This window comes from Glycine max, chromosome 5 (assembly GCF_000004515.6).
Source record: "Glycine max cultivar Williams 82 chromosome 5, Glycine_max_v4.0, whole genome shotgun sequence".
NCBI classification, from domain to species: Eukaryota; Viridiplantae; Streptophyta; class Magnoliopsida; order Fabales; family Fabaceae; genus Glycine; species Glycine max.
Window position 1 is genome coordinate 9,008,238 of NC_038241.2, and position 12,904 is coordinate 9,021,141.

The window sequence follows — 12,904 nt, forward strand, 5'->3', positions numbered from 1 at the left end:
GTAGACATGTTTGAAAGTTCACTTAAACTCGGTCAAAATTTTATAAACTCAACTCGTGAATTCAATTTGTAAACTCGTAAGAATTCACTTCATATAAAAATAATAATAAAATATATAAATAATATATCAATTAAATATTTCAACAATATAATAAAACAATATAGTAAATAATAAATTTTACAATACTTAAATAATCAAGTCTAATAATATATTATTACTAGATAATAATTTGGAGATGTTATAGTAGTGGTATATCATTCTCATTGAAGGTTTGATGTTATCAGAGAACAAGGATTTGATGTTATTAAACGTGAAAATTTTTGTATTTAAGAATAACACACTAAATGAATGTATATTGAACTCTAAACAGACAGAAAATAATCCAAAATGACTTATATTTTGGTCTGATTTTTTTAATTTGATGACTCGTTGACTCGGTAGTAAACTCGAGAAAGTCTAGCGAGTTTGCTTAAAGTTTATAGAGTCTACCCATAGTTTACTAAAAAAAGAATTTACTCGAGAGTCAACTCAGAGAGGGTAAATGGACTCGTAAACTTGTAAGAATTTATAAGTTAATTCGAGAGTTTGATAACCATGAGCGCAGACATCAAGAACTGCCAAAGCAGAGAGGTAAGTGGTTGATCTACATGTAGTCGAGGGTGTGCACATGCACCTTTAATTTTGATAAAATTACAAGTTAATATTTTGAATTTTTGTATTTTCCCCCTCTATTATTATATATTTGAATCTCTGTGTAAATATAAATTGAGTTTTTTTTTCTTAATTTGCAATTTTGATCATCTATTTTAAAATAGATATATTTGATATTCTATTTTAGAAAATTCACAATTTTTGTTCATTCTTCAATTTTTCTTATGTTTTATTTTTTATTTTTATCCAATTGAATCTTAAACTTAATATATTCATTTAAGATATCATCAATTAATTAATTAATTAAAATATAAGAAATAAAAATATAGGAAAAATTAAAGATTTGATTAGAATAGTAAATTTTCTAACATAGGATAACGAAGGAGGACCAAAATTACAAATTTGACAAAATAGAAAATCAAATTTGTATTTAATCCTTGAATCTATTACCCCAAGTATTTTGATTTAAAAATCAAATTTTGTATCATAATAATTATTGCTAATTTGCCTTAAAAAAATTGTTGCTAATTATTACTTTTTTACACTTGCTAAGGTTATGCTTTCAATTCGGTGTGGCACCAACACCTACTCCTTGTCATCCCCAAGGATTGGATTGGAGACTACATGACTTGATTCCTCTTCTTACACTGATGAGGAATAGAAAGAGGGTTGTTGGCATTTTCATTCTTTGCATGTTAGCACTTTTACCTGACCCTTCGTCACTACTTTATGAACATGTGGATGTTGCTCTAAGAGAATCTGCGAAAGGAGATTGTGAGGGAGATGGGTCTTAGTTACTTCTTTCATACTAAGAAAGAGAAGAAGGGATACTTGCTATCATTCCAGTGCCACTGTCCAATTAGTGAGTTATTTAATCAAATTCTAAAGCAAAGGATGGGAAGGAAAGTAAGGGACTGATGATACTAGTCAGACATGGTCGTGCAATCGTAGAGGACTAGTTCCCTATCCCGTTGATAAAAAGGCACCTAATGCAATGAAGAAGACTTTGCGAAAAGGATTGCTTTCGATTCTTTCTTATCTATAGGATTTTGTTGAGAAGAGGGGACGAGCATATGACCTAGTTCCTCATTTTTTTTCTCTTTCCTATTGTGACAACTCCGGTTCCCCCACCTTTTTTTTCGTTCTGGGACCCTACTTAAAAAAAGAAGAAGAAGAAAGAATCCATTATTGTAAGTAAGCCCCCCTTTTGCCTTGAAAGAATTTGGTTTCATTGAACCTTGAATCAATCAAAAACATTTTTTTTAATTCATCCCATTTTATTTGGGCACATGTGTAGCCTGGCCCATAAGGGCCATGCGGGACTTGACGTCATCCCCACCTTTCTCATCCAGTATATCACTGGCAGTCCTTCGTGAGTGAAACATGCACCTTTTCATTTGTTTAGGAGCCGTTTTGGCGGGGAGTACTAAACCCACTACGTACCACACCACCATGCAACTCACCTAAATGTCGAGTCTTTTTCCGCCGCTTACTGAAGCCTTGTTTGCTAAGAAAGTGGATAGTCTTCCTATCGTAATTGGACAACTTATTGAAGGGGGACCCTTTGGTGTGGACATTGCACATATAGTGTGTGTGTGTCGTGAATGAGAGGTCCTTTCACTCTCCTATCTTCATTCGAAATTATCCAAAATGATGAAGGGCTCTTAACTTTTCTAATTTCATAACGAAGTGGCTATCTCCTTGCTATTCAATGACATGTCTCACTCCACTCCAAGCCGACACAATTATCAAGGACACACTTTACTACTGAGCTAATAACCCTTCGTGTGGGCCTCCCACTTTGGCCCGTTATGCCAAAAGCAAGAGAAATCCCATCCCTCTCTTTCCTCTTTTCACCCACATGTGACAACATGGATGGGGTGAAAAAAAGAGCTCCTATGGTAGAAAACTTAGAAAATTTTTAAAATTAAGCACCATTAAACATTTTAATAAGATCATAATATTATTTATTTGACAAATTTTATCTCAAACTCTTATATTTTTGTCGAATTTTATTTCTTTTTTGACAAATTTTACCCTCAACTATTGAGCTTATGTCAACATGCCATGATGAAAGGTAAAGCTTGTAAGTTTTTAAAAATTAGGAATAAAATGCACCAAATTAATTTATTGGATGTAAAATTTACTAAAAAAATATATAAAAAAATAGGTAACAAAGGCAATTAAGCCTTTATTTAATAATAACAATAGATTTTTTAATAACATATATAGCTTTTATTATTTAACGTGCGTAGCTTTTATCTAAAAAACTTGTATAACTTTTATTTAATATAATCTAATACATGGAAATTAGTTATGTTTTTATTTTTTTCAAAATTTATTTCGTATTAGAAAAAATATTTTGCAAAAAAAGTAATACAAATGTTTTTTTTTGTAATCTTATATCAATGCAAGATAAAAAAAAATATTTGTTTTATACAAAATATTTAATTTTTTACAATTATCACTTTACATGTATTATTAATTCTTTAAGATAAAATATAATAAAAAATTTACATAGTAAATAAGACATTTAGTAATACTATATAAGATCAAAAAATCGAAATAAATGAAAAAATAGATATATCTATATCCATCTATCTATACTACCTACAAAAGAAGGTAGCACAAATAACAGGTTTTTACATGTGAATTATTCCTCAATTCAACAATTAAACAACTTACAAAAACTCACTATTTAATTTAAGGATTTAAAAAGAATTAGCAATTGGTCGGCTCTGTATACAAGCAACCCCAACTAAAGTAACCTAAAAGAAGAAAAAATGACAACAGGGTTTGGGTAATTGAGATAAAGCCCAAAGAAGTGCTCGAGGCAGCGCTACGGACAAGACAAAAATAGCGAAGAAAGAGAATTGAAAGTGTCAAAATGAGAAAGCAAAGGGAGCAGTGAGAGCCACATACCTAGGTTCCAAATAAGAGTGTAAAGGAGTCAGTTGTTAACTAGTTGGTGCAAAACAAAATAAATTGTCCTATCATTAGTATGAGGTGAATTTAAATTTTTTTCAGGGAGTCTTGTACCTTTTCCATCTTCTCTTTTTTGTGTCCCCTTTTAGGCATAATACATACAATAAAATAACTTGTGACATTCAACATTTTTCCATCAATCTTTTAAGTCAACTACAATCAGATGGGTTGACGAACAAAATTACAAAAAAATAAAGGGATCTATATAATCCATGGAACTATATATACACAATTGAATTAGAATTTGTGATTCAGGTTTCCATTTACAAAGATGAGTATCATTCCAACACTCAAACTTAGAATCATCGGTACAACTACAGTAAGACATACAAAAATTTGCTCAAATGATGGTTCCTTTCCTCCTACCTAGGGAATGAACCAACACGCCTACTTGAAGGGGGCATCGCAGAAAACACTCGGATTGAAATTTTATCTTCAGGGGGGAAAGCAGACCCATAACCTTTTAAATCCGGAACTCTTGCATCATTGTTTAGTGAGTCATGATTCAACTATATGCATTTGTAATTGACCTACGAAATCCGTCATAGTATTCAGAAATTACTTGACCTACGAAATCCGTCATAGTATTCAGAAATTACTTTATTCTACGCATCATGGTTTTTCAAAATCAAACTTCATGCACTGTTCTTTCCTTCAGATACTGAGAAGGTGGGAATTATCAGTCTACTATTACAAATAGACCCTAAGCCATAATGCATAAGCATCTACTAAAGCATTTAGAAATGTGAGAAAAGAAAAATCCTGATTAGATAACTACCAATCAACACAGCACAATCATTTTATTTTAAAAAAAAAAAGATTATACAAGGTTATCTCTTTCCTAACTTTTATTTTTTTTATTTCAAAAAAAATATTGTCTTACAAGTCAGAAGACATTTAATGGTTTGCTTAACAAAGGGTGTTTTTCACACAGCAAGAAGTTTAAAGAATCATGAGTATCTTTATCAAATCCTAAAGTCTATCTAATCCACATCCACATATAGACCAAAGCTGAAGAGGGTAAAGCACAAATTACCTTAATTCAGGGGATTTCTAATAGGATGCATATCAAGAATATATAATTTGACTGACCTGGTTCATCAAATCCATATTTGTACAGTTCAGACTGCATACACATCCAGTTCCTACAAATTAGAGGGACAAAAATTACGGAACTTCGCAGCAGAAATTTCCAATTCATTAAGAACGTGGTGATGCTGTTTAAAAGAAGATAGATAGAGAGAGAGAGAGAGAGAAAGAGAGAGAGAGTTGAACCTTTCATTTCAATAAAGGTGCATAGGGAGCAGGGCATGGAGATATGGTGTGGTCTGGAAGCTGGTTAATGAAATCAATGGTTGCCTGCAAACAGGCATGAAGCATTTTCTTTTCCAGCCTAACATATTGGGTAGCAACTCGCTTCTTAGGATTCAGATTACCACCATCTGTCAGCTAAAGAAATAAATAAACTATCAATGAAAAGTTGACAAGTCATACATTACATTTAATCAACTTCTAATTCATGCAAACAATACCATAGATTCATCTTCAGCCAATATTGTAGGGTAGCCAGCCAGCCGTGCCTTGAAATAATCAGCCAACTGATCCAATGCAGCCCGTTCCATACAAGGGCTTACCTATAATGTATGAAAGGAGTCAACTTTTCACATCACAAGATTTACTTTCTATTTAATTATATGAGAATTTTTTTTTTATAGAAAAAGTGAATAAAATCTTGTTTTAACTTGTCATAGTACTTCCAAAGATCATTTCATGAAATCAATATATGAAAGAGTGGATAGGACATCAAGGGAACTTATTTTACTTGTATCTGGTATAGATATTGGACTGTGACCACAGCATTCTTAAAATTCAAATAATGAAGGCACTGTATGAAACAAACTTACAGGACAAACTGGACCTTGAGAGGAGATGACAGACTGCATCTCAGAAGGATCTGAAACATAGCCCAAACGCATATAACGAAGCATATCTAAGACAGCTTCCCTCTCCTTCCCAGCATATACCTGCACAAAGGTTGAATTAAGGAATTAATGAGATAATTCACTAAATAACCTTCAACAACAGTAGGTTCAGTGCTTATCTAAAAAAAACAGTAGGTTCAGTATTGATACATGAAAAACTTGAACTGATAACTTTCCATTTCTTTGAGCCACCATTCTTTTATCTTGATATTGTGGATCTTCAGTATTTAAAGCTGCCTGGGACAGTTGCATCATCAAGGTTAAATTTGAATTTAAACAACAAAATGCTTAACAAAACAAAGTAAATGTCCAACTCGTACCTCAACTATAAGACGATCATTGGAATTATTTTCATCAACAAAACCATAGTTTATAAGCAACTTTGAGTTAGGTTGAGGGCCACACCTGAAAATGACCAACTGTAAATCTTATAATGAAGCTCGTAATACAGAAACAAAGTCCTTGCCAAACCATGTCTTTTTTCTAAATTACATACAATCAAATGAAGTACGTATCATACCACACAACAATTGGGTCCCCAGCTTTATACGGGCGATCAACCGCGAGCTCAACAGCGCCATCAACAGCAGTTAACATTGCCTTGCAGTTGCTTTGGTAGGACAGTAAAGGAGGTCCCAGGGGAACTAAAGCAAATCTCCGAGCTAAACTAACTTTCTGATTTCAAAAAGGGCAAGCAATCAATTTGCACCCCTTGCACAAAGAGAGGGGAAGCAATACATGCATATTATATAAGGCAAACAGCTGATGTCCAGACAGAAGAAAAGTGATGCACTCCCATACTAAACGGCAGAAGCAGAACACTAAATCAATGCGAAGTCTAGAATGTAATACTCCCTCCGTCCCTAAATGTAAGACTTTTTTAACTAATTCACACATTAAGTTAGTTGATTTAGTTAGTGGCATTAAATTTCTAACAATTTGTATTATTTTTCCAAAACTACCCTTAAAATTACTAGGACTCATCATCCCAATATTTCCACTTAATAGCTTTCCTCCTAATTAATTAATGTGTTAATCATTCTCTTCGATCCTCATAAGAGAGAATGAATTTATCTTATTAATTTATAGACTTTATTGTAAAGTAATTAAGGATATTTTGGTCAAAACATAATCAATAGATTCAATAATAAAGACAAAAAATGTCTTACATATAGGGATAAAGGTTGAATTAAAGATAAATCATGAAATGTAATGGCAACTATTGAACGAGTGCAAGGAAATTACTACATAATGCAAAAGTAAAAAATAAGATCAATAATAGTATACATGCATGCTGAAACTCATATACACTCAGTAGCAATCTGGAAGCTTAGAAATGATATCATTTTCCATAGTCAATCCTTCGATATCTCTAAACTGGCAGATAGTATTCTTTTTCTTATGTGGACCTGGCTGAAGGGGTGGGAAAGGGACTTTAATGTCCCTTTTTTCCAGTGGGCTTCAGCAATGTCTTTAGCATTTATTTAATGTTTCTAGGAAGGGCAGGGCTGTGTTTTATGTAATTCTGTTCGTATGTTTAATTCCCTGCAACAGCCAATCCTAATCTGTATCTTCTAGTACCACTGGTACTTATACCATTAATATAAATTATATTTGCAGTTCAAAAAAAAAAAAGAAAAGTTTTCTATCTAATTTATAAATTATCACCACTTCATCTGACAAATCCAACAATCAGTTAAAAACTTAAAATTAAAATATATCTACAACTTAGATCAATAAATTAAAATATATCTACAAATTAAATCAATAAATAAAGCTCAGTGGCATGATATGGAAGATTACAACATTTCAAATTAAGGTAATTGAATTTCATGAACAAATTTAACAACCTCACTAAATAGACTTACAAGATTGGTCAGCCACTATTTAGTTCAGAGTTTTTTTTTATTGCATACTTAACTAACTGTATAGTTCTGTATCAGATAACAAAGAAACTTTACCTGTAAATGCACCACACAAGACTGAATAGCAGCAAAGGCTTGTTTGAAAATCTCAAATGAAAAGGCTTCAGTAGGAATGTCATATGGATATTGCTGCATTATATTTATGCATATAATGTAAGCACTAAATGTCAAAATGTAAATAACTACTGAACTTGTTATAGGGTATTTTTTATTACCTGAAATAGAGAACCTGCCATAAACCAGACTGTGTCAAGTTCTTTATACTCTTTTCTTATTGCTTCTTCCCTTTGAATAACTTCATCCTAAGTCACAGACATCAGAATTTAGTCTGGTTATATTTTAAAAATATCAAGCATTAGACCAACACCAACCTAATACTGCTGCTCATCAGTACAATGGATATAGTACAATTAATTGGGAGAAAAGGGGAATACCTTAATTGGACTTCCGGACAGGTAATCCAGCTCAGATTTTGACCATAGAAGAGGTGATTCCACTGACAGCTGGCCCCTACCTCGTTGACGATCAAGCTCCCTGATGTACGGATACCAGAAAGACTTCTTCCCCTGTTTTTTCTCATACATCAGATACAATGCCAAGCACGCCAATTCGGACAATTTATTAGTAGTCAATAACTCAGCTGCAATAAGGATAACGAACAAAGTGTAAATTAAAATTTCAAAAACGCTTCAATACACCTCCAATCCATAATACCTAGCTTTAATTACACCAGAACAGCACAGTGTCACATAAATCAATAGCTACAAACAAGTGAGAAAAAGGACACAAACCACCCTTGCCATTGTCCTATAAATGAATTCTAGATTAGGTGTTTGCCAATATTCACTTCCATGACTAATAAATATGCATGTTTTGTTGCACTTTCAAGCTATTTAATCAAAAGAAAAAATATTAAATGTATTTGCACTTTCAAGCTATTTCAATTTCCATCACTCATTAGCAAATTAAAAGGGATGAGCAAATGCTTTAGGCTCCCACCAAGTAGTCACAAGACAACAACCTTACTAGCACATCAAGGCTCACCCTCACATGTTTGCAAATTAGTAAAAAAAAAAAAAAACAAGGCAAAATATATGCAATAATTTGCATTCTGTTGTAATGGAAAGAGGCACAAGAAGACAATTCAAGACCAAAGAACAAAAATCATTTCACAATTACCAACAGTCTCGTTTCCCAAGACCCTCTCCAGCGTAACCACCAAGGAATTAGGAACGGAGAATGCAACATCACCAACCTGCAAGGAAAGAAAGATAACCTCACCAAGTAAGACATCACAAAACCCCATTAAAGATACAAGTGCAAAATAGACCAACATTCATTTAGTTTCTTCGAAATTCACACAATACTCCTAGCTTTTCTATTCCTACAATAACCCCCTGAATCCCCTTAATTGTTTGAAAATTGAAATGCATTACACTAACACCTGTTCTTGGTGATGTGAATTTACAAAAGAACTGCATGCTGTCATTGTAATTTGCTCAAGAAACAATCACAGACAATAACAATAACAAGAATGAACCTGAAGATCTTGACTTGCTGCGACGTAATGTATAGGCTTATGAGAATCATTGGGGCAAGGTTTATCCTTCAGAACAACCTTGCACGGAGGGAGGCCGTGTTTGTGCATCCAAGATTTCAAATCCTCCTCGTGCTTCTCGCCGGCGCCGACGACGACGGCGCCACCACCGGCGGTTAAGGTGTCGGGGTTGGAGGCGGAACAGAAGCTGCTCCTCCTCCTGCACCGGCGGTTCTTGACGGCGAAGAACGTGGACAGCGCCGGCGAAGGGGAGTAGCGAATCGGAGGGGAGAAGAGTAACGTGTCGGAAACCAAGAGGCGCGAGAGTTCCATAGGGTTAGGATTTCGAGAAATTGGGAAATTTTGCGAAAGGCGGTTTCAGTTTCGGTGCAAAAAAGTTAGAAGAAGAAAGAAGTGTCTGTTGTTGTGGTTTGGTTAAAGAGATATTTTTGGTCTGGGGGTTTTGGAGTGTTGTAGTGAAACGAAAGACTATGGTTTTGAGTTCTGTGAGTACTGTGTGGGAAGGATACGAGAGTGAAAAGGAATTGAGAATTTGGGTTGGAGGGAAACAAAAATCTACGGGTTGTTTACTTGTTTTCGCCAATTATGCACCATTTAGCATGTTAAGTGTTAACTATTAACCTCTGTTTAGCTAATTAATGGTTAATGATAATGTTTTTTTTTTTTATAAAATTGTCAAAAATCTTTGGTTTATTTATCCTTAGAAATATTTACTTATTTATCTCGATTTTTAAAAGAGATTAAAAATAAAGCTTAATTCATTTAATTTTATTTTTGTTTCGTTTTGATATATTAAATTTAATTTTTTTTATTTTCTAAAATTTTTATTTTGATATTTTATTTTTATTTTAATTACTGTTTAGTTAACTTTTAAATTTTAAAATAATTAATTTAGAAAATTTACTAAAAACCTCCGCTATGTGTGTTCTTTTTCTTTAATCTCATGCTTACACTTTTTGATGTTTCCTTTTGCTTGTGTTCTCACAATCTCCACACCCAAAGTAATCCATGAATTCACCACCATCAAACCAGGTAGATCAAAATTAAGAAACTCTTGTCCCAGGCCATCACTTTCTAAAAGAGTTGATAAATGGTACTCCATGAAAGAGGAATTCACTAGGACCACATTTTACCCATTTGTGTTCTTAAGAATTGGACATTTAGGGATTTTGGTTTGTGTGAAATGTTCTTCCTCTGTCCCTCATGCCTCAATCTAGGTGAATGTTTTTCCCCTTGTCTTTCTCAATCCCTCTTGGTTATTGAGTTTATCTTTTTTGCTATTTTCCTTTCTTTTTTTTCATTTGAAGAGTTTTACCCATTTGTGTTCTTAAGAATTGGGGATTTAGGGATTTTGGTTTGTGTGAAGGATTGATAGTTATGTGTTTGAATATAAAATTATGTGTTAAAAATCAATTAGGAACATGTATGAATGATTCTTATATCTGTCAGACCCTAATTTCGTCTAGGGACTATCATTCACTGATGTTTTGATTCTTGCTAGCCGAATTGTGTTGTTCAACACCAGTTACCACGCAAGACGAAATATTGTTCGATGTTTTGATCAAGGATGCGAAAAATACCAAAAAGGAGGGGCAAAATGGTATTTTTAAGGAGTTTTCTTAACCCTAGCTTGCCCAGGCTAGCCTCTGGCTCGCTCGGGCCCCCAAATTGTTTAAGGCTGAAGGAACCAACTCGCCTGGGCAAGCTGTAGCTCGCCTAGGCGAGCCAGTTACTTCAGGATGAATTCCTCATCGTACTTGAGGATACATAGGAGCAAGGGCAACACCCTTGTTGACCCCAAAAAATAAAAAATATAAAAAGGGAAAATAAATAATATTGAAGTCCCGTTTTTTGCACACTCGATTAAAGGTTGTCGTCTCTTGCGACTGGCGCGTGGGATGCTAATACCTTCCCTATGCATAAACAACTCTCCAACCCTTCTTTTCAAAATTCGCAAACCTCTCTTTTGGTTTTTCTAACGTTTTTTTTCGAATAAATGTTGATGGCGACTCCCACGCGTGTTCCTTTTTTTGGAAGACACACATTTTATTTCGCCTCGCCCTCCCGTCAAAGGGTAGGTTGCGACAATACCCTTAGCTTATGAATTTTGAAGTTAGGTCACATTAGGAGTAGTAGAAAACCTTGTTTATGCATAAAAATCACATAATTGTAATTGTTGTCAATCTCGTTGTGCTAAGCACAATGAAATTGTGCTAAGAGTGGAATTATCTAAGGAAAAGAGTGTCTTTGGACACTCCATGATAAGCATGAAAGATGTTGTGCTAAGTGTGGGCACATTGCGGGCTAAGAGTGGTAAGTTCCAAGCTAAGTACAAAATAGATAGACTTTGGTTTCTTTGCGCTAAACACACACTAGGTTGCACTAAGTGTGGTCTATCTGAAAAATATCCATATTTTAATGTGCTTTAACCTTATGTTTTTGTTATGTTTATATGCTTTAAGCTTTACCAAATTAAGTGTATTGTAAGTTGCAGATGATGAACTATGTATGGGATCACGCCATGAGTTGTTAGCCTAATCTTAATGTTTGGTAAATGTGGTGATTGACATTTATGTGTAAAAGTGTTTACTTCAATTATGGTATCATTGTGTTTGTAAGCTTATATGTGTAACATCCTGATATATATATCTATATATTATTAGTAATTATGTTTGATGTTTGATTATTTGTTGCGTTATTTTCATCCGTAATTATTTTTAAGAAGGTTAATTTAGTTAAAAGAGGGGTGTGGATAGATAAGGATCTAGCTTCTCAAAGAAGTCTCTTGAGAAAGCTTCTCAAAGAAGCCACAAGGAAGCTTCTGGAGGAAGCCTCTTAATGAAGCTTCTAGAGAAAGCTACATGAAGCTGCCTCGGTAGAAACGCTTCCCAGCCTTCGTTAACTGTTGGATCTTCTCGAAATTTAGTCTAAAACTTCACAAGACACTTGTACATGATCTGACCGTTGGGATCTTTGAAAAGATGTTTGGAGTGTGCTAGAAGCTTCCGTTCTCGAGAACATTTCTTATTTAAGCATTTCAGTCTTTGCTTTCGTGTAGCTTAGGCAAAACGCCATTTCTTCTCCTTTTTTTCTTCCAAAGCCATTTCTAATGTCCCAATAACTTTCTCCATCACCCACAGCCACCATTAGCCACCGCAAACCGTTGTTGTTCTTCGTTGAAACTCCACAACGAGAGGAACCCGTCGATTGGAGCGGAATCTTCCAACTTGGCTCGCGGTTGTGGTAGTGAATGAAACCCTAATCTGACCTTTCATTTTCTTTCGAGGTAACCATGGTTATACGCTTGTTTCTTGTTAGTTTCATCTTGTCTTTGCATCTTTTCTGACTTTGGAACCGCCATTGTATGTCTTATGCTTCCTTTGAAAAACCTTAGAGAAAGAGACTTTGTAAACGTTATCCTTTCATGAAATGCATGTTATTTTCATAACCTACACTGAACCTCGGTCACATTGGCGTGGCCGGAATTTCAAAATGATGTTCCTTTGTAAAACCCGAAATGCTCTCAGCTCTTTCATGTAGTGATGTGGGTGTTTGACCCAGAGCACTGTTACTAGCTTTGTTTTCTGAAATTCATACTAAGTCTCCTTCGTTTTGGCATAGTAGAGGCTTGTGTGGAATTGACGAGCAAGGACAAAAAGGAATCTTCAAGTGATGCGACGAGGAATCCGCGGGGTAGCTCACGATAGGTAAGGGGAGTTTATTATAAAATTTACCGTTTTAACACCATAGTTAGGGTCAGGGAACCTAGCTATGAGGATATCTGCCTACCCCTGTTGCATGCT

General features: G+C 34.5%; 1 protein-coding gene across 4 annotated transcripts; it reads right to left on the minus strand.

Moving 5' to 3' along the window:
• Positions 1–3,842: 3,842 nt before the first annotated feature.
• LOC100797268 (ribulose-1,5 bisphosphate carboxylase/oxygenase large subunit N-methyltransferase, chloroplastic) lies at positions 3,843–9,683 on the minus strand. 4 transcript variants are annotated; one of them, XM_006579634.4, is made up of 13 exons: positions 9,084–9,683; positions 8,723–8,798; positions 7,978–8,183; positions 7,759–7,845; positions 7,580–7,672; positions 6,139–6,293; positions 5,939–6,023; positions 5,769–5,855; positions 5,541–5,660; positions 5,169–5,270; positions 4,912–5,085; positions 4,729–4,781; positions 3,843–4,166 (listed from the first exon to the last, which is right to left on the minus strand). In XM_006579634.4, the coding sequence occupies exons 1-11, from the start codon at positions 9,411–9,413 to the stop codon at positions 4,915–4,917; spliced, it is 1,512 nt and encodes a 503-aa protein (XP_006579697.1). In that variant the 5' UTR covers positions 9,414–9,683; the 3' UTR covers positions 3,843–4,166; positions 4,729–4,781; positions 4,912–4,914. The 4 variants fall into 4 exon arrangements, with proteins under 4 accessions (XP_006579697.1, XP_006579698.1, XP_006579696.1 ...); XM_006579635.4 differs by having other exon boundaries at positions 3,843–4,203; XM_006579633.4 differs by having other exon boundaries at positions 4,673–4,781.
• Positions 9,684–12,904: the final 3,221 nt, after the last annotated feature.